At 45.3% G+C, this 26,764-nt stretch overlaps 1 protein-coding gene across 2 annotated transcripts in view; it reads right to left on the bottom strand.

Annotated features, from left to right (window-relative positions):
• Positions 1-9,153: 9,153 nt before the first annotated feature.
• Positions 9,154-26,764, bottom strand: part of MAP1B (microtubule associated protein 1B) — a 91,326-nt gene continuing 73,715 nt past the window's right edge. For both annotated transcript variants that reach the window (XM_055421889.2, XM_055421890.2), the window contains 4 exons: positions 26,459-26,599; positions 13,968-20,469; positions 10,919-11,157; positions 9,154-9,777 (listed from right to left, as the gene is read on the bottom strand). In XM_055421889.2, coding sequence (XP_055277864.2) covers positions 9,622-9,777; positions 10,919-11,157; positions 13,968-20,469; positions 26,459-26,599 — 7,038 coding nt within the window. In that variant the 3' untranslated portion in view covers positions 9,154-9,621. The remainder of the gene's footprint in view (positions 9,778-10,918; positions 11,158-13,967; positions 20,470-26,458; positions 26,600-26,764) is intronic.

Raw genomic sequence — 26,764 nt, 5'->3', positions numbered from 1 at the left:
ATATGTCCAGGAGTGGGATTGCTGGGATAATAGGGTAACTTTAGTTTTTTAAGGAGCCTCCACCCTCTTCTCCATAGGGGCTACACCAATTTACATCCCCACCAACAGTATAGAAAGGTTCCTTTTTCTCCACAACCCCTCCAGCATTTATTGTGTAGACATTTTGATGGTGGCCATTCTTTGTGGTGTGAGATGATACCTCATTATAGTTTTTATTTTCATTTTCCTGATAATTAGTGATGTTGAACATCTTTTTGTGTGCTTATTGGCCATCTGTATGTCTTTGGAGAAATGTCTCTTTAGGCCTTCTGCCCATTTTTTGATTGGGTTGTTTGGATTTTTTTATTGAGCTGTACAAACTGTTGTATATTGGAAATTAATTCCTTGTTGGTTGCATCATGTGTGAATGTTTTCTCCCAGTCCTTAGGTTGTCTGTGATTTATATGATTTTGTTTTCTGCGGGTCTGTACCTGGAACTAGGAGTCTTGAGTTCCATGAAGCTGCTTCCTCTCCGGAGTCAGCAGAACCTGATGCCATTGCTGCCAGTTGCGTGGCTGAGAGGGGGATGAGTTTGGAAATGGGTTCAAGCAAGCTTTGGTTTCAGTGAATCATAAAAGAAAATGTGGTGTGATTTTCTTTTCATTCAGAGGTTGTTAATAACCCTCAAAGATGAACTTTTCAAACTGAAAATGATAAGTTTTGAGTGCTTTTCAGCAAGCAAAGTTATGTTAGGAAAATCACCTTTTATTCCAAGTAACAGCTTCTTCACTTAATAGTAACCTTTTCTTTCCCCATTGATTTGGCCTTTTTGCTTACATTGCAGGCTGCCCTGAGGATGTTATTACCCATATGGTAGCAAGTCCAGAGTAAGGATGGTGATGGTACCCCCTGAGATTGTGGCAGTTATCACTGGGATCTTGGTTTAAAATAAAACTCTTAGGTTGTGTATTTATTATGCATAAACGTGAGAATTCCAGATCTGAGCTGGACATGTTTAGAAAGTGGTTTATCCTTACAAAAAGCATCTGAAAATAAATTCCACTATGGGCTTTAAATGGTAGCTCGAGGACTTAGGGGAAGGTTTATAAAGGATTTTTAAAAGGGACATTATATCCTCTGATATACCCAGTGGTAAGAAAACGTGCTTTGTTTTTTGGTTTCCAGGATGCTTCATCTCTGCAGAGTTCAACATTTTAATTCTTAAAATGCTGAGGTTAATGTGCCTAAGATTGTGTGTGGAATAAGCAAGAATGCTCATTTCGTTTCTGCAGGGCCACTGTCGGGTGTCAGTGTTTTCCAGGCTGAGTCACAAGCAGTCCTGTACCCATCTTGATTACACAAATTGTACTTAATAACTCTTTGTGGATGCCTGTTCCTACCTAATTTAATACTACCTAATTAAATTCTCTCTAATCCTTATATAATCCTGCAAGGCTGAGATTATCATCCTCATTTTGCAAAGGAGGAAACTGACTAATATGATTTGCCTAGGGCCACACAATTAACGAGTGGCAAGGACAGTGTTTGAACACAAGTTTGTCTAACTCCAAAGTCCTTTCATACAACCACCCCATATAATCACCGTGCTGAGCTGAGATGAAGTTTCTTCTTTGACTCATTCATTCAGCAAATATCTGTTGAACATCTAGTATGTGTCGGGAATGGCTAAAATAGTCACTGAGGATATGGAGGGGAACAAAACAGACTGAGACCCCTTCCCTTGTGTTTCTGGTCTATGGAAGGAGACAGATGATGAGTGTGCACGCCACGTGGTGATGCGGCGAAAGCAGGAAGAGGGAGGAGAGTTCCGGTTACCTGGCGGAGCTTGCAGGCTAATGCAGAGTGGTGAGGGAAGGCCTTTTGGAGAAGGTGACATTTGAAGAGAGACCCATGCAGATGTGGTTGAGGATCTTGGAGTCTGCTGGGGAAAAGCGTGGTAGACAAAGACACCAGTACTAAGACCCTGGAGAGATGCACGCCTAGAGTGCGTGAGGAAGAGCAAGGCCCAGCTGGCTGGAGCAGACCGTGGAAGGGGGGAGCCAAGGGAGATGAGGCCAGGGAGACCAGGGGTACAGGAGGGGACGGGTGGTGCTGCGCACTAAGGACCTTGGCTTTTACTCCAAGATGAAATGAAATGTCTGAAGATTTTGTGCACTGGATGGCATGACATAACCTAGCATTCTTAGAGGATTACTTCATGTGCAATGAAAAGCATAGGCTTGGAAGGCAAATAGGAAACAGGAGGCCAGTCATCCAGGGGAGAAATGACTGGCCTGGACAAGGGCAGTAACTGTGAATGTAAGAAGGGGTTAGATTGGAAGTGTCGAAGGCAGAGCCCACAGAATTGCTAACAGGTCAAGGATTTTGACCTGAGCAACTGGAATGAAGTGTGTGCCATTTCCTGAGGTGGAAGAGCCTAGGAGGAGAAGCAGTTTGGGGAAACTGGGGATTTATTTGGGAGCATGTTAAATTTGATTTGGGATATTTTAAAGACCCTACTGGACATCAGAATGGAGCTTCTAATTGGTAGCTGTATGTATGCGTTTGGAGATCAGAGAAGTACCAACTAGAGATAGAAATCATAAAAGCCATCAGTTGACACACAGCATTTAAATCCGTGAGACTGCTTTTAAAAGTAGCGTGCATGATCGGTTTGAGTGGGACATAGTGGAAGCTATGAAATAGAACTGTGCCTGTTTTTCATGCCTTATGATGATGTGCCACCATCTGTGAAACATTGCTGGCAACCCCCAGAGAATTAGCCAGAACTGCTTACACGGTTCGGCAGGTAAAAGAACCCACCCACAATGCAGGAGATGTAAGAGACAGAGGTTCGATCCCTGGGTGGGGAAGATCCCCTGGAGGAGGAAATGGCAACCCACTGCAGTACTCTTGCCTGAAAAATCCCATAGACAGAGAAGCCTGGCGGGCTACAGTCCAAAGGGCTGCATAGTCAGACACGACTGAGGGATTCAGCAGCAGCAGCTCATAGTAAAGGAATTGACTGACCAAAACTCAGTCTGCCTGTGTGGCTTCAGTGAACTGCCAAGATGTACAATATAAGATCAAAGAGGAAATGGTGGGATCCAGGATTACACAAGAGACAAAGAATTCATGAGTCACAAGTGTGTTGAAAAATGATTGATTATAAGGAGAGAAGCATCTAGAATGAGCAATACATTTATAAAGAGAAAGAAAATGTAGTCTTAGTACTGTAACGGAACTTTGTTAATTTGCCTGCAAAATAGGAAAACAGAAACTGAAGAAAAGCTCCCTTCCAGGTATAATAGAACAGGACCAGCTGGAAGGGGATGAACTGCCCTCCCCCACCCCCCCATCTCTGCTGTGCATGGTCTGGTGGGGGCGGAGGGGTGGCAGAGAAACACATGGAGGGGTTCAGTTTGGGTGACCAGCACTGGGGGCTTCTCTGGGACTGAGGGGTCTCTTGGAACTCAGGACTTCCTGTGCTTAAACCAGGGCGGTTCGGTTCAGTCGCTCAGTCGTGTCCGACTCTTTGCGACCCCGTGGACTGTAGCCTACAAGGCTTCTCTGTCCATGGGATTCTCCAGGCAAGAATACTGGAGTGGGTTACCGTTTCCTTCTCCAGGGGATCTTCCCGACCCAGGGATCGAACCCGGGTCTCCCGCATTGGAGGCAGACGCTTGGGCAAACCAGGTTGCGTGGTCACTCTTAAGTTCAGGCCAGAAAGACTTCTGGAACCCAGGCGTTTGGCAGTACAATAGAAAACTTTTGTTTAATCTGACAGATGGAATTAAAATCTCTTGGTCATGATTTCACACCCTGAGCACTCACATGCTTAACCCTTTAATTTCTAGAGGGATTTCAGAATGCCTTCTGGCATACAGTGACTTCTAGTGGGACCCATTTACCAGCCTCATGACTTGGAGGCACAGTAAAAGATTATAAGGGATATTTGTGACAAAGGAACATCCTTATGACTCCAGACAGACTGCAGTGGGCTTTTGAGGCCAAAGGACCATCTCTGCAGACAGACAGGACCAAGTACTGGCATGTCACTCTGTGAGCATGTCTTCTGTGGAGGGAGTTGAGGTGCTGGGGCCTCCCACCCTGCCTGCCATTCTGGGCAGTCTGCTTCCCAACATCCCCTGAGCCTGCCTCTGAGCGTTACCTCTGCCTGGAACTTGCTTTGTCTAGAACACTCCCGCGTGTGCACCTGGTCTCAGTTCAGCCTCGCGTCTGGTGGTTTTCCTGTGGTCACCTACACTCATCCGTGGACTTGGGGAGTCCCAGTCAGACCAGTTAGGGCAGGACTTAGGTTTTGCTCACCTTTAAACAAACCCCACAGTCTTACCCACTGCTGGGTATGGAGTAAAGGTATAATAATCACTGAGTAAAGGGAATTCTTCCTTTTTATTATTATCTATCATCACTTTTCCTAGACAATTTCTAGTTCCAAGGTGTGAATCTAATCCACAGCATATTGTGTTAGTTATACAAGCGAAGATATAATGATGGAGTGTGATGGCTTTGTAGAGCTCCAGAAAGTCAGCCCTTGGAGGAATCATCCAGTTTGACCATCTTGTCAAATCTTCTCATTTGTTACAGGTAAGGAAAGAAATTCAGGACGGATTAAGTGACTGAGGTCACACAGCCAGGTATGGCAAACTGAGGATGAGAACTTGGTTTTGGGGTTTATGTTATAATTTAGTAGGAAACCCTCTCAATATCCTCCTTCAGCTACACGACTCTTTTTCTTTGTAAGCAATAATTTTAACTCTCTGATCTTCCAGTTTCTGTCCTTAGACCCCAAGGTCTTCTCCGTTCCGTTCTGTTCCATCGCTCAGTCGTGTCCGACTCTATGCGACCCCATGGACTGTAGCCTACCAGGCTTCTCCGTCCATGGGATTCTCCAGGCAAGAATACTGGAGTGGGTTCTCAGGCTTAGCTATAAGATAATAGCAGTTGTCAGAGAAAGCAATGGCAACCCACTCCTGTACTCTTGCCTGGAAAATCCCACGGACAGAGGAGCCTGGTAGGCTGCAGTCCATGGGGTTGCTAAGAGTGGAACACAACTGAGAGACTTCACTTTCACGCATAAGAGAAGGAAATGGCAACCCACTCCAGTGTTCTTGCCTGGATAATCCCAGGGATGGAGCCTGGTGGGCTGCCATCTATGGGGTTGCAGAGAGTCGGACACGACTGAAGTGACTTAGCAGCAACAGCAGTTGTAAAACTAGTAGCAGGGCCCTCTCAGCAGTTTACCAGTTTACCAAAAACCAGGGAAGCCACTCTGGAAAGAACATAATCACCCTCGCGAAAGAACCCTGCACACACAGACACCTCTGTGAGCAGCAGATCCCAACTCTCTGACGCGCCCAACAACAATACACAACCAAAGACAGCACGGCACACACACCCACTTTTGTATTTTTATTGTGGAACTGATTTTCTTTTTTCTTTTACATCAAATATCCTCAATGGAAGAGGGGATATTGCACACAAATATCATAAAAGCACTACATATTACTTCCACTGGAAACTAATTTTCTACATTAGATATGACTGGATAGGATAGAAGTGATGCAGGATTATAAGACGTAATACCATACACAGCTGCGGACCGACACAAACACCATTCAGGACGAGAGAGAGGAGTGGGAGGTGCTTCTCGGCAGGGCCGTCGGCGGCGCGCAGGCGGACTCAGGGCCGCGGGGCCTTCTGCGGGGCAGCCTGGTCTCAAGGCCCCATTTCAATGGCTCCTTTTTTGGTGGGAGCGCCAAATGAGTACAGAGAAGCTGTTTATTTTTTCCCTTCCTTTTCAGTTTTTGATGCTGCCTTTTAAAATGAATAAAGTCACATTTTTTTTCATAGTAAATAGTTTTAATACCAGGTGAATAACCTAATCGCCTTCAAAGAAGTGCTCATCCCTAGGTTGCTTCTGGTGTGTTGTTCAGTTGATTAAATGATAAAAAAGCTTTACAGTTCCTTTCAAATGTAAACAGGATCGTTTCTTCTAAATCTGAAGTGCAAAAAAAAAAGTTATTAATCTAACTCACCATATCATTACTGAGCAAGAACCTCCTGTGACAGCTGACTAAAGAGGCAAGAAAAGCAATTTCAGAAATGCAGAACAGCTCCTGAGAGCTGAAATTTGGTAACAGGGAAGTGGTAAAATTTCCATTAGCAAATGATTATTAAACCTTATTATATGAGTACTGGAAAGCTCCTAAACTGTGTAAGCTATTGGAGACACTTAAAACATTCATATACACTGGGGAAACCATTCACTATGATATGTAAGGTTAAGAAAAAAAAATTTTTTTGAACTCCATGGGAAATGGCATTTAAGGGTTGGGGGAGGGGCGAAGGGGAAGGTCAGTCATTGTATCCAGTCCCACCACAAGACTGAGAAAAGCATGCACAAGGATTAGGTTTTGAGAAAGGGGATAGAATTAGTTAAAATTGAAAATGGAGGATCATCTCTAACATTTAGTCTCTGTAGAATTTTAAGAATACTACCAAAAAGGTCATGATCATGAGTGCTATATCTCGATGGAATCCCATCATTTAAACAGAATGTAAATTCCTTCCACGCAAATATTCAATCTATACAATTGGATTACATAATCAGTATGAATAAAGCTCCTAGAAGTCTGTGTCAATCTTTAGCTCTCACCATGAATGTACATGGTACATTGTGATGGCTGTTTCTAAACTAATTGTATATTTATGGAACTAGCAAAATTAGGTTAGTCACACAGGTAGGAAAGGTGTCTGGAAGGACAGGAGCAACCTATAATGTAAATATTGGTTTTCCTGTGATATTTGGGCTCTGTGGTCATCACTGAGAATAATGGATGGAGAAAGGTACTTATCTATGTAAAGAGCCAGCTGATCAGTGACAGCTTTTGTGTATTTTTTCCACTAAATTCCAAAGCAAAAAAAGAAAAGAAAGAATAAAAGAGTGGGATAGAATGGTTATATTTGAAGACTGGCTATAATTCTCCTAAAATGTTTGGTTTTTTTCTTAAAGCAAAATTATGTACATGGTAAATTAATGTGGGAAATTGGAAAATAATTCCATCTTCTATCAAAGAAAAATCAACCAGAGGTCTGGATTTGGCAAGAAGTCTGGAAGTCTGTTTCTCTTCCAATGCATTTTGTGAACCGACTTAACTAGTTATTAAGAATTATCTTGAGTATCTTAGGTTGGCTCTTAAAACACCTTTGAAGTAGATGAGTTTATACTCACTGAAATCCATTTTTGTCAATGAGTTTCCTATCATGTATTCACTTTTTGTACCCTTAATCAATGCGTTGTTCTTAAGGACTTCCAAGAAATAGGGTAATAAATAAAAGCTGCATTTCTAGAGAAGCCTAAAAAAAATAGATTAATTTTTTTTAAAAAATTAAACATTTGAAAAATGTAATTCACAGCATTAAGTAGACTGCATTAGGTCCTCAATGAAGGGACCCAGAAGAAGCATTGTTTAAACCCTCATAGTAGTTAGCAGTGCAAAACACACACTTATCAGACAAAAATAAACTAAAATGTTAATTCTGAAATAAATAACTACATAGAAAATAAAACGAGGTGATTGTTGACTACTCCGTAGGTCTTAGAGTCTGCAGGAGACGCAACGCGACAGAGCCCAGAATAGCTGTCACCAAAAAGTTTGCCACATCTGAACACTGGGTGCGTTGATCTGCAACTTGAAACTTGACATCAGTTGTAATCATGATCTGGCTTCCCAGGTTCATAGTTCAGTGATAACATTGATGAACATGATCTCTGAACTCTACATAATAAACCATAGGAGCTGGAAATTCATTTGCTTTCAATGTATTTTTTTTTCCCAGAAAAGAAAATCCCAAAGCAAATTTTTGCTAGGGTCCTTTGAACTTGTCTTGGTTCTTTTACCTCATGGTTGAAGATCTTGAAAGAAGTATGCAGGATACCACTAAGTGTGATGTAAAGGCCTAGAAAAGTTTAGCCATTCTCCCCCACTCTCAAATAGCACATACTCAGATTTTTGTTATGGGACTCAAGGGGTGGGAGGTATCACTATTCCTGGTAGGATGGACTTTTAATAAATATTATTACTGCAATATCAGACTTCAGTTTTCACCAGAACTTCAAAAAACACTACTCATTTTTTTGTCTTACAAAACACTTTAAAAAAAAAAAAAAAAGGACTGTCACTTGAAAAGTTTCTGTGCATTTTCCTGTAAATGAAAACATCTGTTAAAAAGTTCATCTATGAAAAAGTTCCCACATATCTAAAAAAAATTCTTCTGTACACTTGTTCCCATAATTATGCTGAAATTAATGGAAAATTAAAAAAAAAAAGCCACTGTAAGACAAAGGAAGCTAAATACTGTACACTTGCTGAGAACCTCTTCCACCATTAAGATTCACTGTTTTCCCAGTTCTGATCATAGAAGCCGTTTCAGTCTTGAACTTGCAGTAGTAAAGAAGCTAAGACAGGCTCAATTTGTTTGGCTGAGGGGCCTGCGGTGGTATTCAACACACAATGCTCAGCATCAGACGGTTGCACCAATCAGGTGAGCTCCAAGTACCCCTCCCACATGCACACACAAGCTCCTGTAACTGGAGTATCTATAATCCTACACGGATGTTTTATAAACTTGCTGTCTCACATTAAAAAATAAGTGCATCAAGTATCTTTGTACATTCAAGTCACTTCCTAAGGCAAATTGTCTACCTGTGTACTCCCAACTGCTTTGGTATTTGCTTGTTAATTGGGGTGGACTTGGGTGTCTCTGCATGCACGTTAATTGACTCAGAGTGGACTGACTGTGTGCACAGATGCTGGGAACATGCCTTAGATCAATCTACTTGTGTGTTTGAAGAGTCTGAGAGTTCTGAATGGGGTTCAAACCACTTGTATGTCCAGTCTACACTCACTACACTATGTCGGTATGCAGCCTTCAAACTGAAGGAGCTTAATTAAGGCGTGAAAAATCTCACATGCCCTCATAACAAGTTTTGTTCTTTTCTGTTTGCTTCCAGCCAACCTGTTTTAGGAAATTAAGACCCTTTTTGATGACTCAGACTGACACAAGCTGCAAACTTCGCAGACAGCAGAACAGACAGAAAATGCAGACGTGACTTGGTTGTTCTCCCCTCCCTGCCCCACCCTGCTCTTTCTCTCCGGTGTCTCGCCAGCACTCTCCACCATCACCTCTCCTTCTCTTGCGTTCTTTATCCCTTCTCCTTCTCTCTCTCCCCCTCTGTCCTGTGCTCCCTCTCTTTCGTGCACGCGCACTCTCTCTCTCTCTCTTTCTAAGACAAATGCCTCTACCTCAGCAGAAGTCAGTGGGGTTTGCTAGTGCATGGTTTCCAAATGTTCAGCAGAGATGAACTGGGGTAGGTAATTTTGCAGTAACTTGAACCCTAGTGTGGGAAGACTGCTACTTCCCTTAGCAATCAGCAAAAACTGAGAAATGTTAGTGACTTGTATCACCATGACACAGTATAGTGTTTGGCAGGTAACAGTTCAGCGACTTATTTAGATGAATTGACTTTTTTTGTTTGTTTTTTTAGAAAAGGTGGTTTCAAATCGAAGAATTTCTGGAAACAAAGTTCAAATCCTGTGGTGTGGCTGACCTTGGTTGTTACAGTTCGATCTTGCATGCAGGGAAGGATTCATCTTGCATAACCACTGTGCTGCTGCTTGCTAAAACCATGATGTTGAGGTCCTGCTGTTTCTCATGGGTCTCCTGGTACCATTCCCTCATCACTTCTGAGTCATGAGTCGGGATCAGGGTCACCTGCACGGAGGGAGAAAACAGATGCTAAAGAGCAGAACCAGAAATGGGGTGGGAAAAAAAATAGAACAGCAGTAAGGTATTAGAGCATTAGAAAAAGAAAGGGAAAGAGAAAAATATTCTATTGTCCTTAGAAAATCCAAAGGACTTTTCAACTGACATTTTCTAGGAACCAGAATAAAGCTGCTAAAAAATTAGTTTTCCTGGGGCAGTTGAAGACTAGAACCAAAAGCGAGTCATGACTAGCCAGTTAGTTCATCTGTATCAGTTTTCAGTTCTTTAGCATTATGAGAAGTTCTTCAGTTAAGGTAGAATTTCTTGTATTTTCTTTAACACAACTGATAGGTTTTAAAGATATTGCATATTTAAAACAAAGGGGCTTTAGTTATTAATGCAGCTGAAAACCTTCTAATTGCATGTTAACTAACATTTCATCATGAGTGCAAAGATTTATGTCTTTAGTTTGTGTGTGTGGATGGGGACAGAGGAGTGGGGTGGATAAGTGATTACTAGCTTAAATTCTACCTAGTATTCAGTAAGAGGCCACTGAGTGCTTCTCATTAGATTTCATATGATGAAATAACCAGGATTTCTACTTAATGTTATGCAAATACAGTTTACTAGATGACTATATAAAACCGTAAGTAAAACTATGGATAAAATCCATAGCTGAAATAATGAGTGGTTTGTGGCTCATTACAATGTTTGGGAACTGGGAGTGTCCTGCTGAGGACCATTTTCAGCAGTGCTCCTCCTGCAGAATCTCATGTGGACAGCTGATTTTCTAAATGGCCATATCCCTTTCATCTACTTGGGAAAGACAAGTAAAGGCTAATCTTTATCCATCTCACATGGAAATATGACACTTGGTTACATTGGTTAATATTCTTGGTATATGAAGGGCGTGTAATCTTGGGCCCACTCTGCAGATTATGCTTTAGGGTGGTAAGGTGGCCTTCTTCCAAGTTCATGGTGGCTGGTGGCGAGAATACTTTTAGACCAGCTTCTGTGTGTGAAATCCACTTTGTCCAAGTGCGGCAGGCACCCTGGGCACCTCATGGGGATCCTCATTAAACATGATCCCTTCCCACTGCCTCTGGACACAGCTCCATGTGTTGTGCAGACGCTGTCCTGGAACTCTTACCTGCATGTTGCTGCCCCACTGGGCTTTCCCTTCCAGCAAGGCATCCAGAACAGCCCGACTGGGCTCCTCAGCAGCAGGATCGTTCCCACTGACCACGTAGTACGATGACCTCACTCTCTTGAAAAATTCAACATCGACATTCTTACTATTGCTATGGTTGGGAATATAGCATAGGTCCAGGTACACAGGGGGGCCTGGTGGCACAGCTGAGGGCTTGGAAGTCTTGGTGGCTCCTGGCCCTGCAGTAAACAAATAAAAACAAAGAGAAGGCCAGGGTCACAAAAATGTGGAGAGACTCATCTGTCCAGCACACCTACCCTACTTATTCCCAAGAAGGTGCTCTAGGACATGGGAGGGGGTGGGGGCATTCCCCTCTCTCATAGAGGGCATTTAACACTGGCAGTTTGAGACAGTACCACCTGGCTGTTTACCATCTCAGGAGAAATGAAAAATGGGGCGTTTCCCTTTGTGGACAATGCATTAGCAAATAAGAAGAGTTGCCAAGGCTTTCCCCAAAGATAGAACTAGACGGTAACACTTCTGAAAGAGCTGCTAGTGTGTCTTTTAATTTGAAATGTGATCTAAGAAATAGATTTTAAAGGACAAAGGAAAGCATCTGCATTTGGTAAAGCATATTAAGCGATCTTAGCAATTCATGTTAGAATTTCTTTTAAAAGCAGTTTGGCCCACAGCTGCATTATTATCCCCTCACATTTGATCTAGCCAGTGGTCAGATCTTAATGTCTTATGACCTCCAAGACCCTCAGCACCCCAATCTCATGCATAAACTGATGAAACACTGTATTCTCTCCTTAGGACAGTCCTCTAAATGGTAGATGTCTCTCCTTAGACAAGACTGGATACCAAACTTTAGCAACAGGAAGGTTCTGAAAGACTCTGCTTTCTCTAACCAATCAGAACATACTGGACTGAGGTAGGGAGTATGTCACAGCCAAAATTCCCCCCAAGTCAGAGAGCCTGGGCAAAGTGAAGGTTCAGATTAATCTCAAAGTTTCTGGATACCTTGTTTCTAGAATTGGCTTTCTGATTTGTTCTAAATAGAAGGTTGAAACATTAACAGAACTAGCATTGTAAGGCAGTGGTTCTTCCTCCTAGCCACATGATTAGAATCACTTAGCATGCTTAATACAGATGCCCTGGCTTCAATGGTTTGTGGTAGGGCTTCACTGGCCAGGGTACCATCATTTTTTAAAAGCATCCCAGCCAATGCTAATATGTATCTGGTTTGAGACCACTGCTGTGAAACCACTTAAAATACTAGTGAGATCCTCTATATTTAATTCTCTTGCCTTCCTCCATGGGATGTATAGAGACTATCATCCCACAGTCAAAACCAGCCATGAACTGGTTTATTTTTATTTTGGAGGGCAGGGGGTAGTGAGAATCAGCCAAATTGGTATTTGGATAAACTGAATCATTTCATGAATAGATTAACCAGCCATTATAATGAACCTAAGCTAAAAGCCCTAAACATATTCATGTGTAAATCTCCCAAAGAATTCTGACTTGTAGTACAGGCTTGTGAGTTACAGTTCTTCTAATATTTTTAAATGCCTGCAGTTTCCACCTGCACCTTGAATCACTCCTGTTGACACCAAATGAACATTGCTCATAGAAGCCCAAACTGAGAGAAGCACTAGAAGCTGACCCAGGTTGTTTTAAAATTAATTAATAGTGCAGTTTTGTCTTTAAAAAAAATCTGTTGGGAAAGCATCCTCAATGTAAATTCAAATTAACTCACTTTACCTCAAAATTATCTTTAAATGACCAAAAAAAAAAGTGATACAATCAATTGTGTGGGCTATAGTGTAAGTTTCATGAGTTTGGTAGCAAATTTCAGTTGGGTTTATATCTGTTTGAATGGATTTCATGTTTTCTAACTGTCTAGTCCTTTAGATCAAGATTTATTATCTGGTGGCTCTATACTAATTCTAAGCATGAACAAATTCAGTTTGTTTTCTATTTGCAAATAAAAAGAGGAAATATGATGAGTCTTGAAATTGATGCTTCACGTTGCTTAAAAGTAAAAACTTGTACCTGAAACTAGTACTTCCTAAAGTACACTGAATTTTAGTGTCTCAAAGGTTCATCTATCAGATTTTCCATAATAAATCAAGAAAGTGTTGCTTATTTTTTGCTTTACATGTGTGTGAACTCTGATCTAAAACCCTCAAGTAACTATATAAAGCAAATAAAATATATGAATTTAAACCCCTGTGGTTGGTTTGAAGCAACAAAATGAAGCTGGGTCATCAGAAACCCGGATTTATCAAAAACCCAGATCATTGCCGAGAACTTGACAAGTCTAAGAATCTGAAGTCAGGGATGTCTGCTCCTGTCAAGTTGAATTTCAACCTAAAATAAAATGTTGACTCTGTATTAGTGAGGCAGTGTGGTCAGAATGGAATAAGTAGAGTCTTGGATGCTCTTTTCTCAATTTGTACTGGGTATCCAGTGGCCAATTAACCTCACAGGTTGATTAAACAGAGCACTGCCTTGAATGAAGATACATCTCCAGCCAGGTGATTTTTTAAATTTTAAACATGTTATCATTTTAATTAAAGTATTTTTATTTTAAAAAATGGAACCTAAACCTTGGACCTATGCTGTTTATTCCAGGCTTGCCTTAGAACTCTCGTTCTCCCTAGGTCTGTGGGAGCTCCTGGCTTATGGTACCTCAGCTTGATTCTGGGGCCAGTATGGCTGAAGTCAGTGTCGACAGAATCTTCCCGAGGAGCCTGAAACACACATCCTTGGTTCTGAAAATTCAGACAAGGCTCCCCTGCAAAAGGGAGCAAAGCCAGGGGTTGCATCTGGGAAATCGGAGCTGCCCTGGGCTATATGCTGAGCTCCCCCAAGGCCTATGGACTACACTGGGTGGGGTTCCCTACCTTGTGGCAAAACAAAATGGTGAAAGGAAGGAAGAGCACTAAGTTGAGAACTCTCACCTCCCCGGTACAAAGTCAGGTGGAAAGGCAGAGGCTGTAGCTCAAAGCAGAACTGCAGTGTCCTGTACCAGGATGCCTACCTGCAGTTGCCGTCTTCACCGATTTGGATGTGGAGGCGTTGGCGGCATTCTTGGTCTCCTTGTCTTTCTCTTCCCCACGTGTAGCTTTGACCTCAGGAGTGGTGGTAGTTTTGGTCGCTTTTTCCACAGATTCTTTCTTCTTAGGAGAAGCCACTCTGGACACCTTATCCGAGGATTCCTTCAAGGCCCCTGGCTTGGGTGAAGCCGCAGAGGGCTTGGACTTCCCATCACCCTTCTTGACAGGTGAGGACGACTTGGTCTTTGTACCAGGCTTTTTGGTCTTGGTCTTCTCTTTCAGGTCTTTCTTCAGAGCTTTGCCCAGGTTCTGCTCAATGGCCAAGGCCTCTGGGTCCATCATGGACACGTCAGGGTGGCGTGGAGAAGGGCTGCGGTCCTGCATGGGGGCCGGAGGTGGATCCATGTGTTTGTAGGTGACGGTTTTGTCTGTGGGGATGGTTTCTGACTCATCTTCAGAGTCGATATTGGCATCAGCTGTGATGGAGGGGCACTCCTCGGTCTCTGGAGGGACGTCAGAGTCAGTCTGGGATGGGGCAGACTCGCTCACTGAGGTGGGAGGGGTTTCGTCACATTGTCGGCCCTGGGGCTTCCCTCCAGGAGGCGGCGGGGCTCCTCCTGACTGGGTGAGGGGCTTTTCCGATTCTTCAGTTGACTCTTCACTGGCAAACCACTCGAGAGGATTGGGATTAATGAAGGAGGGTGAGAGCTCTGTCTTGGGATGCTTGTATTCGCAGGAGGACACAAGGCATAAGTCCACATCCTGGCGAGCCTCGGAGGGGGACTTCTTTTCTGCTGTGTAGCACTGGTCTGAAGTCTCATAGGCATACGAAGACGCCTGGGGGGCTCGAGTGATTTTCTCCGGGGTCTCATAACAGTATGCGGAGGCATCTGGGGATCGAGTGGTTGTTGTCGATGTCTCGTAGGAGTAACTTTCAGACTCAGGGAAACCAGCAGTTTTCTCAGTGGTCTCATACGAGTAGCTGGAATCCCCAGGTGTGTGGCCGCCCTCTTCAGAATCATCATAGCCATTGCTGATGTCATCCAGGAGCCTTTGAGACCGCTCAGTCTTTCCGTAGCTGTAAGCACTCACTTCAGGGGTCCTTATGGTCTTCTCACTTATCTCATAAGCATAGCCAGACTCTTCCGGGCTCCGGGTGGTCTTTTCAGTAATCTCATAGGCATAGCCACCATCTTCAGGAGTCTTGGTGGTCTTCTCCATGGTCTCATAGGAGTAGCTGCTATCACATGGGGATTTGGCGACACTCTCGGTCTTCTCATAGTAATAGCCACTCACATCTGGGGTCCGGGTGGTTTTCTCATAAGCCTCATAGTCGTAACCTTCTTCATCTGGGGACCTGGTCGTTGTCTCAGGCTTCTGATAGGCGTAGCTGAAGTCTCCAGGTGTCTTCCCTCCAGTATCCTTCTCCATGCCAGGTGTGGTCAAATCTCTATTCAAGGCTAGATGGTGCGGCATCGTATCAAATAACATGGAGGCACGGAAGCCATAGGGCTCTGCGGACGCTGCATCCATCGGTGGGGGAGAGGCAGTGTGGCACGCTGCTGTGCTCTCTTTGACTGCAGAGGTAGAATCTGAAAGACTAGGGGAATACAAAGGAGAGGATTCTCTCGGGGTGAGTGGAGAGATATCAGATTTAGGGGAGAGCTTCTCAGCATCCAGACTTTGCACTTTTTCAGAGGTGAGTGAGGCATACAAGGATATGTCTCTGGGAGGAACAACATCAGACAGAGTATCTTCTTGGAGAGGAGATGCTATCTGAGAAGGGGTGTGAGCAGAAGAGGTGGATGGGGAAGCCTCCACCTGAGACACCGAGATGAGCTCAGAGAGATCATTATCTTGGGTGTAGGACGGCTCCTCTGTTGGTGGGATCTTATGAGATAAACTAGAGTCCTGCATGTCAGAAGGACTGTAGTCCACCTCAGTGGGCCCGTTTTCAGTGATGTGAAGCATGCCTGCACCCACTGTAGGATGATCGGGAGACTGACGACTGAAGTCCATAGCAAGGGAGTGCTCAGGGGACTCCTGGCCAAATTCAATAGACATCGAGGATTGCTCTGACCTGTGATCTTGAACCGGTGTCTGAGACTTGGCTGTTTTAGGGGAGAAGTCTGGAGGAGAAATTGACATTGGTCGTGGGCATTCTTCCTTTGATGGAGACATTTCCGTTTCCTGGAAGGTGGTGGGCGTTTGCACAACAGACACTGAGAGAGAGTCATCCACTTCGGTGGAGTGCGGGGACCCAACCTCGGCGTGCAGTGAGGGAGACACATCGTCTGCCGTTGGCTCAGGGAATGAGCTCGTAGCCACAGAAGCCGTGGAGACCGAGGCCACGCCCTCCATGTGAGAGTACGTGTCTTCCACCACCCCCTCATCAACAGGGGTAGCTGACTTGTCTGAGACAGTGCCTTCAGAAATGGACATCTTGGTGTCTTCTTTAAGAGATCCAAACTGACTGACGTCTATTTGTGTAGGAGAAACATCTCCTCCTAACTTCCTTTCATCTAAGGTCAGTCCTGCTTGAGAACTCACGTCTTCAACATCATCAGTTTTCTTTTCTTGACCAAAGTCGTCTTTTATTGGTATAAAATCTGTGCTTTTCCCTTCCTGTTTGTCTTGGAAAAGACCAGTGGAAGTCATGTCAGAAACTGGGCTTATTTGGTCTGGAGAGGCTTCTTTTCCATCCTTTCCTTCAAAGGGGCTTTCAGTACCTCTGCCAGGAGCTTTGTCATCTGCACTTAGGAAACTTTCATATGCAGACTCGGATCCAATTAGAGGAGGGCTCCGTAATGGAGACAAAACTTTTTCAATAGGAGATTCTGAGTCAGGCACAGGTTCATCCATGGGGCTTATGGAAGCCCTTTCACTTTCATCTTTGGCATCACTGAATTCAAAGCTCACCGGGACTGCGGCTGGTTTTTCAATGACCTCTGTGGGAAGGTGACTAGATTTCTCTTCAGTTGGAGATTGGTAGTATGGTGTGTGGCCAGCACTGCCAGTCACGGACTGAGATGGAGACACCACTTCCAGGGTCTTATCCTCAGGACTGGCACAGTGTTCCTCCACTACTGCCTGGGTCACCTCAGGAGACACTGGGACAACTTCTGCCTCTGCTGAGACTTTAATCTCATTGGGTGTCAGGGAAAAGTTCACACTACGTTCACCCAGGGGGGTCTTTTCTATGGGTGATGGCGGAGATGGACTCAGGGATGGGCTCTTGGGTGGACTGAGTTTTTCATCCAAAACTGGTGAGACGGTGTCTTTGATCTCCAGCATGGCACCAGCCCTCACATCTTTCTCTTCAGAGTAGTAGGCGTCACGTAGAGCAGATCTGCTGAATTTGTCTTCCTCCATGGAGGAGGGTGGTGAGATGGTGGAGGCTGAAGCATTGTAGTCCCTCCCATCAGTGGCATCTGTTTTTGACCCATCAGAAAGTCCATTGAGAGATGTCACAGCAGGTTTGGCATATTCCTGAGAATACAGTGAAGACTCGTATTTGGTGATGTTCACAAATTCTTGAGATGGGGACTCAGTCTCTTCATTGTTGGTCTCGTCACTCATCACGTCTCGGGGAGTAGACATCTCATCCATGGGGGTGGGCTCGCTGGATATCTCAATGGTAGACTGGGTGTAGCCAGAGGTGGCCGTGAATTCTTCAGGCTGGTCTTCCCGATTCTCCTCGTCAGAGGCAGTGGCCTCACTCTCCGAGCCTCCAGGTAAAGTCTCATCGTGAATGGAAGAGGCAGGTTCTCGGACGGGAGACTGGGCTCCCACTGGCTTGGGGGACGTGGTGAGGAACCCATACTGGTCCTCGGCACGGCTCGCCTCCGTGGCCTTGTCCACCACCGCCATCACGTAGTCTTCCGCCTCAGCCTTTTCGGGCTCGTAGTCTTCCTCTCTGGCGTCCTCGGCTCTGTCCTCCTCATCCGCCTCCTCCTCAGACTGCTCGGCCTCTCCCTTCTCCAGGACCTCGTCCATGTCTTCTTCGGCCCGGTCGTCACCACTAGCCACAGACTCCCTCTTCTCCTTGGCGCGCGCGTCCGCCGCGGCCTTGGCACTCTCCTCCTCCCCGGCCAGGCTGTGCTTGGAGGCGCGCACACGCACGTGGTCCTCCGCGTCCTCTTCCGGTTCCTCCGCCTCTTCAGTCTCCGCCTTCTCTTCATAGTCCCCGGTCTCAGAGGACTCCTCGAAACCTGCTCCCTCATCCTCAAATCTCTCGGTGTCCTCCACGCCCTGCCTCTCGCCGGGCTCCAGCTCCTCGGGGGTCTGCTCCAGCTCCCCCTCCCCTTCAGTGGTGGTGATGCCCTCGTCCGGGGACTCGGCGGGGCCTTTGATGACTTCGGTCTCTTTCTGGATGACATAGGCTTCGACGGGCTCGGTCTGCTTCAGTTTCTCTTCATCCTCGATCAGCTCCAGCTGGGGCTTGATGTCTTTCGCGACGTCGACCTCTTCAGCCTTCAGCTCCTCAAAGTCCTTGGTCAGATCCTCGGGGGACGACATGAGGGACCTCTCGGCCTCAAGTTCTTTGGCGGGGCCGGTGGTTGCTAACCCAGCCACGGCTGCTGCGGTGGCCATGGTGCCAAGGGCTGCGGCCGCAGCCTCTGCAGTCTTGCCTTCCTTCTTGACCACTTTAATCTTCCCCTTCTCCTTTGGCTTCCCAGCAGGCACGGGCTCTTTCTTGACAGGCTCTTCCTTCTTGGGTACTTTTGGTTTTAATGCAGCCGGTTTTTTTGCTTCAGCTACGGGAGTAGGTGATTTCTTTGTGTCTTTAGGAAGTTTCTTAATTTCTTTTTTGGGTTCCTTTTCCTCCTTTTTAATTTCCTTCTTTTCCTCCTTCTTCACTTCCTTCTTGGCTTCCTTGAGTGGGGTTTCTTTCTTAACCTCTTTTTTGATTTCTTTTTTCTCTTCTTTCTTGATTTCTTTTTTGACTTCCTTTTTCACCTCTTCCTTTTTTGGTTTTTCCTCCTTCTTGACGGGTGTTTTGTCCTCCTTCTTAGCCACTTCTTTCTTTGGCTTTTCCTTTTCCTTCTCCTCTTTCTTCTCTTCGGGTTTTGGCTTTGTCTCCTTCTTCACCGTCTTCTCCTTGGTGACTTTGGGTTTGACATCTGTGCCCTGCTTCTCGGCGCCCTCAGCTTTGGCCGGGGGCAGCTCTTCTTTGCTGGGCATCTCCTTTTCTGTCACTGGAGGTTTGGTCTCGGTTTTCACAGGTTTGTCTTTTTTCACCGTCACCTTTTCTTTGCTTTCAACTTTGGGTGCCTTTTCCAGTCCTTTTGTGACTTCAGGGGCTTCTTCTTTTGACTCCTTTCGCACGGTTTTGCTGGGAAGTGGTTTTGCGGCTGGTTTCAAACTCTCACGGCTGTCAGCCCTCTGTTTCAGTTTTACTTGTTTCACAGCAGGGGTGGCCACCTGGCCCGTGAGATCCTTCTGGGTGGCCAGCGGCTGTTTCAGGAAGTCCAAATGTTTGAGCTTTTCCAGTCCTTCCAGGATATTATATTGGGTGCTGTTGCCAGGAAAGAGAACTCGGATGATCTTCTCTGCAGGGTTTGCTGGATGCCACACAATCAAAGATGAGACTGACGTTAAGTAGGAAATTGGGATGTCTATTTCTTGACCATTAGGCAGGATTAGTTCAGCCTTGTCTTTGTTGGTGCCAGTCCACTGCTGCATGAAATACTGCATCTCCTTGCTGCTCTTGACTGGGTTAAGCACATACATCTCCAATTTACCAACTCCCATTTTTTGGAAAAGAATGACAGGATCAATGGTATTGCCTACGCTTCTGAACAGAGGTTCTGGCTTCATGGACAATTTGTTTAGGTACTGGAGAGTGAAGCAGGCTTCTTCTATGCTTCTCTTCATCTTGATGTTTGGCTCTGGGTTTTTCAGATTTTCAGGTACATTGAGAAATACAACTCCTAAGTCGGGAGAGATGAGGTTTTTCATCCAGTCACTATTGGTGGTGGAGCCCTGGGACTGTTCCTCCTCGAGCTCTGCGATTTTCCGTTGGAGCATGCTGTTTATTCCAGGCAAATTGTCGTCCCCAATGTGGGTGAGCAGGATGGAGTCCACTCGGTCCAAGTGTCGGATGAGCTTCCAAAAGCAGGATTTTCTTTCTGAGCCTCCATTGATGAGCATATTGAATCCGTTCACTGCAAACAGTGCAGAATCGCCCCTCCCTCCTGGAAAAATGTAACAGCAGGGCTTGGAGAGCTTTAGAAATCCACCTGATGTGGGGGGTTCTAGGATGTCAAACGGAGATGGGACTTCCACAGATTCCGAGAGATACTCAGTAAACTCAGAAAGTCCTTCCATTTCTGGCAATATAGACGCTGAGTTGAGTTTAATATTGATGAAGTCTTGGAGATTGTGTCTGTCAAGATTGGAGTTTTTCCAGTCCCCTTCTTCGGGACAGAAAAGGGTTAAGCTGGCTTTGTTGGCAGGATGGGTGGTACTCAGTAATTCCCCAATCTGGGATTTAAAAAAAAAAAAAATCATAAGAAAAAAAGAAAAGGTTTAAGTGACTGTCATCGCTGATCCAGCCCCTCCATCCATTACTAGGTATTACAGGACCATCGGATGCACACAGGGCAGAGGTCAGGTGTTGGGAGGTAAATATTTCCATACTGGTAAGCCAACAGCCTCTGTCCTGACCGCTCCTTCCATTCCCTTCTGCCTTCTCCCTGCCCCCTGCCCCCCCACCTCAGACCTCGCCACCATCTATCTTTGCCCCACAGGGGATCTGCAGAATTCTGCTCCACTTCTAAGGCCAGGGACCGTCTGGATGATCAGTGCCTATATGGTTATAAAACACTTTGCACAGCACCCCTGAGTACCTGCCATGACTAAATGCCCTTTAAAAAGTAGTAAACTATCACAGGAGAAGGCTAGATGAGTCATTTCACTGCTGCTATAAAATGTTTTCTTTTATTCCACTGGGCCTAGCTAAAAGGACTGATGACACATTAAAAGAATTTAGATATAGTGCTGCCGCTGCTGCTGCTGCTAAATCGCTTCAGTCGCGTCTGACTCTGTGCGACCCCATAGACGGCAGCCCACCAGGCTCCCCTGTCCCTGGGATTCTCCAGGCAAGAACACTGGAGTGGGTTGCCATTTCCTTCTCCAATGCATGAAAGTCAAAAGTGAAAGTGAAGTCACTCAGTCATGCCCGACTCTTCGCGACCCCATGGACTGCAGCCTACCAGGCTCCTCCGTCCATGGGATTTTCCAGGCAAGCGTACTGGAGTGGGTTGCCATTGCACATGGTGTCAATATTTAGAATTTGGTGGGTCGGCGGAGCCTGGTCGGCTGCCATCTATGGGGTCGCACAGAGTCGGACACGACTGAAGCGACTTAGCAGCAGCAGCAGGTATAGAAGAAAAAAGTTTGGTGGCTTTTTTTTACACCTTGGAGATAGGAAGTTATAGACTGCACATTAATACAAAAAACTACTGGTTCTGACATCAGTTCACACTATGTAAAGCATGAGTGGTTCATCCAGCAGACTTTCTGCAAATACAGATACTCCGAAACCATGATGGTTAGAGCAGTTGGGTATTACATGAGCAAGTAGCCAGATTTGTCCCCCATTCGCCCCTGTTTGAATCCAAGGTGGGATGTTCTGCTTCATTCTAACCCCTATTCTTTTCAGGGCAAGCCTGACCTGAGTGGCTAAAATCAAATTCAGCTGAGAGGTATGGCAGGTAAGGATATGATCCAGCTGTGTATAGGTGGTATTCAGTCACTGGCTCTTTTAATGTGAAGCAGGTAATCACCAAGCTCAAGGAGAAGGTAAAAGGATTTAAGGAATACCTCTGTACCCTTCAGCTTTTCACCTCTACCCAGAGAGCTTCTATGAAACAAAGGAAATGACTCCCAAAGAAAACAAGGCTGCACAGAATTCTTAGGAAGTCATGGGTCTTAAAAAACAGCCAAGAGGCTGGTGAATGGAAAACTGTGATGCACAAGAGAAAGCACAAAAGAAAGCCAGCAGTGCCCAGAGCTAGAAAACCCACTTCCTGTGGCGAAGCAACAGTGCACTATGCACAAGACAAGAACCGAGCCCATCACGGAGACGGAGAAGGCCCAGGAGGAGGAGGAGGAGTAAGTACTATGGCCTTGGAGCAGCCCCCAGAACTGACTTCCAGACCTGTGCCAGCATACACACCAGAGAGGGAGAGGGGCCTCAGGGGCAGAGCCTGGGTGTCACAAGTGCCCATTCAACCAAGGAACAGATGAGAGCAACAAAGAAGAGCCAACAACATGTGAAGTGACAAGGAAGCCTGTAACTATTTCTTAGACCTGGAAACTGAGGCTTTCTCTGAAAGAATTTGGAAATCATCATCATAGTAAATGGTAGCTAGAAGAGCCCATTATACCAGAAGTCCCTGAACAGAAGGAAACACATCTTCTCTCTCTCTGTATCTCTTTGTATCCCCGGTTCAACAGACGCTTGCTGAACTGTGCTGAACTTGGCCAATTCATGCTATCCTCCTAAACATTTGGGAAGTGACCACCACCCAAGAGTACTTCTCAAGAACATTGATTGCTACCCCCCAACCTTGTTCTTATAGAAATGGATGGGAGACAGGACTGGAAGAAATACTGCTCAGAGTAAAGATAGTCTTTTTTGTTAACTGCCTTTTCTAATTAAGTGCAGGCATACTGGAAGAGGAAGGAAGATATAGGAAATAAATGACTATGCAGATAATATTAATGAAATAAGGGTGCAATTTCTAAACCATACCCTACTAACTACATTTCCTTTTGATTAGATTATGTGCTTGGCTAATAAGGAAATACAGCAGACAGCATATCTCTGGGATTTAGCAAGATGTTTCAAAGGATCTCTGAACATTGTGACAGTAGCTGAACTTACAGCTGCTGGTTTGCGTCAACCTGGAAAGGGGTCTGTGTTGGGCTCATTTATGTCCTGTTGGTACTGACTTGAGTGGTGGAGGCAGGCTTATCAGATCTGTGGATAGCATGAAAACAGGAGGCCTTGGAAATGTGGGATGGCAGAATTAAGACATTTAGAAAAGCTCTTGATGTTGGAATGATGATGGCTAAGTCAACTCTTAACAGAGGCATTCTAAGGGATAAATGTAAAGTCCAATAAACCAGCTGGGAAAGCAGGATTGGGGGAGAGGGATGGCGTATCAACAATATCCATAGAAAATACTCAGGAATTTTAGTTGACAGTGAAGTGCCTTTATCATAACGCTTAAAAAAGCTTAAATTTCAGGGCTCCTCAGTGGTCTTGTCCCCTCCCAAAGTCCTGTACTTAATTGTGTATCAATAATTTTCTTCTTTTTCTTAAAGGGAGCTCCCCCTCAAAAAAAAATTTTGTTAATTACAGAGCTCCTCAGAGCCTCTCTTCTTCATTGACATTTAACTGTGGATGGTGATGGTCAAAAGTTACTTTTAGACTTATTGAAGATTGTATTGAAAACTATAGAAGTCACTAACTCTCACAATCCTAACCTGGTCAGTGACCCCCAGAGTTTGGTATCCAGTGTGAGTCATAACGTTTTAGAGAAACTGGACCAAAAACAAACTAAAATTGCTGGTTCCTTCTCCTTGACCTCAGCCTCTAAATGCTAGACCTGGGCCCCTTTCTCTGCTAACACATTTCTCCCTTTAGATTATGTCATCTGTTTTCTAATGTGCTGATGGCTTCCACATTAACATCTCTAGCCCACTCTTCATTCCCCAAGCTCTGAACTCCTGTATGTAATTGTCTGATAACGCCTAGGCAATGAAACATGGCCAAGACTGAGCTCCTGAATTTCACCCATCTCCACCCCTGTGCCTCCTTCCCACCAGGGTACAGTGATCAGAGAATGTAAGGAACTTTTAATACCTTGTTTTATGAAGAACACTGAGTAGAACTGAGAATGATAAATCTGGAGGGGAAAAAAATTGGCAGTAAAGGGTGTCTGAGATCTAAGACACTGTCAGGTAGAAAAGGGATCACATTCCTTCCTTGAAGATAGGATGAGACATATAAGGAAAAACTTTCCAACAGAGAGACTGAAAAATGTCCCCAGGAGATGGTGACTTCACCATCCTCAGCTTGCAGGAAGGGATGAATTAGCCAGATGACTGTTCTATCTTCAGGTTCTGGTTTTGTAGTTGATCTCCAATGACTAAGACTCCCCAAAGCTGAAGCTTAAAATGTACCAATAATTCTGTTATTCAGCCCATTTATTTTTAGCTATTCTTTTTTTTTTTTTAATGTGTTATTTTTGTTTTCGCCAAATTGTGTTTCTGGTTTCTCTGGAGTGAACGGACTTTGTTTCAAGGACTAAATAAAAGGAACAAAAGTAGACACCAAATGGCCTTTAAGATCCATTAGTTACTGAGTCATTCCGGCCTCAAAACCTTTCCCCAAGGCAACAATAAGGATCAGAGCTCTAAAAAGCCGCTAACCACTGGCCTAGTCCCACGGTTTCCAGTCCACCTTGGCTATGGCATCCTTTCTCCAAAGTCCAGAATGCAAAAAAGACAAAGGCCCAGGTGCTCTGGTTGGAACAAGGGAAAGAAAGTAAATTCAACCCTACGTATTCCCTTTTCCTGTCTTCCCGCAGCACCCTGATACCACTGACCTAGTCTGTACGGGAAAATCCTAGAGATCTTTTCATGTGTGTTAAGCAGCAATGTTCACAACACTGTGCCTTATTTAAAGACATTTGGGGTCCAGATGGGCGGGTTGTGATGCCTCCAGATTTAAAATTCCAGCAGTGACAAAGCCTTTCCTTTACATATGTCCCCAATTCTATTTTACTGCCAAAAAGACAAACCCATGACACAGCGGTAGAAACTAACCTGGAACAGGCATGTAGGAGCGGCACCCACATGCACATAAATAGGCTGAGGGTGCAGGACCGAGCCCAACATGGAGAAGCCAGTCAGTGGCCCACGGCGTGGGTCACCTCTTAGCTACCAGACAGATCCACAACATGAACCTGGGGACACAATCCTGCAGAAGACGCTGACGTTACGGTGCTCATCCACCCATCTCAGGGCAGTGGGCAGAGTGAGAATTAGTGCCCTGCCTTGGGCTTCTCAGTGCCACAGCAAGGTTGTGCCAGGCCTTTCCTAGGTGTGGGCGCCACAGATACTCAACAGCCTGAACTCCAGCAGCCCTGGAGGAAGACAGAGGACAGCTCTGCAGAGACACAGGGCACAGGCCTCCCTTGTGAGGTAGTAACGGTGGGACCAGCTCTGAGGGCGCACGGGGCCCTGCCTTGGGACCCAGATGACATCACAGCTTCTGAAAGCCGCAGCTTCAAATGCCAAGTAAAATGTTCCTTTTTATTCCTCCCCAGTGAGCAGAGAAACACAGTGATGTCATCCCACCAGTCTTTTTACAGAAAGCCTTCAGGTGAGCCTAATGAAGCTGGGCAGTTTATTTACAGCTCTTGCCCGCAATGGAAAGTACAGAGAGGCTTTGCGGGGCCTCTGTGATTTGCGGGGCCAAGGAAGATTAAATGCAGAAAGACAGATGGCCCTTCCCAACACCCCCGAGACTAAGCGGCCGCCCTCTCAGGAAGTTCTCAGGAAGATGGTTTTAAATAGATGCTGTAACTCCTCCTGTCAGCACGTCCCTCAACCTCTCCCTGTAGAAGTCTGCTATCAGCTACAGGCAGCCCCAAGTGGCTATTCTGATGGCCCCAAGTTGTCGCTCTAACTAGGAGACAGAGGGGCGTTATTTTGCAAAGAGAAGTTTCCCAAGCAGATAAAATTCTCAAGCAGAAATAACCAAATTAAAATCTTTGATCTAATTTGACCAAATAATACTATCATCCTGTTGGTTTCAATACTTCATCATGTATCACCTTGAGTAAGATATACTCATTAGAAGTGTTAATGATCAGGCTTCAGTCCAGCAACTCTAACCCTCTTTCTCTCGGGGCGTGGACGTGTCCTATGGACACTTTCTTCTACCTGCCTCCTTTTCCTACCTGCCTCCTTTCTTGGGCTACTCAGGCAGCCCGAGTTCAAATACTGGGGCCAGGCGTTAAAAGTAAGAGAAATCAGAAATAATTTGACCAGGAAAAGTTAAGTTACATGCACTGAAAGAGACCAAGGCAGTTAAATCCTACCCCTAAAGAGATCTTTGGAGTATTCTTTCAGAAAACAGGCAACCTGGGCTTTCTTGTGGACTCTGTCATTCCGAGTTCCTCCATCATCTCTACCATCTGTAAAATGATGACTGTTCCAACCCCCGCCTCCATCGGGCAATCAGAATGGTTCCAATTAATTATATAAATGAGTGCTCTAAATTCCTCTGGTGATGAGCCACAGGACCCTGCACCACGTGGTTTTGCTTATTTCAAAGGAGTAGGACACCCCATCCCCTCCTCATATCTGCCGTGAATGCTTTCAAAGATCAGCCTAAAGCTACAACAATAACCGAGCAACTGTAAAGCATGGATACTCCCAGACAGAAGCCTACCTCTTGATCGGTGAAAATCTCTATGAAGTTCTGGAAGGAGAAAGAGCCGGACTGGAGAATGAGCTCTCCGGTATTCTCAAAGCACTGCCCCGTCAGCACGAGCAGCTTGTGTCGGGCGGCGTCCGTGATCATTAAGCGCACCTGAAACAAAGCACGGGGAGCACTGAGCCGTGGTGGGCACCGACCTCCCACCTGCAGGACCGGGCTGGCCCTTGGAGCGCTTCAGGTTCCTAACCAACAAGAATCACTCACTTCCAGGTCTTCGCACCGCCCCGGGGTGTTGGACAGAGCCAGCGACTGATCACC

Source organism: Moschus berezovskii, chromosome 18 (assembly GCF_049115385.1).
Source record: "Moschus berezovskii isolate FMDL1 chromosome 18, NW_MosBer_1.0, whole genome shotgun sequence".
In the NCBI taxonomy this organism is placed as follows: domain Eukaryota; kingdom Metazoa; phylum Chordata; class Mammalia; order Artiodactyla; family Moschidae; genus Moschus; species Moschus berezovskii.
This window is presented reverse-complemented; position numbering and strand designations above follow the sequence as displayed.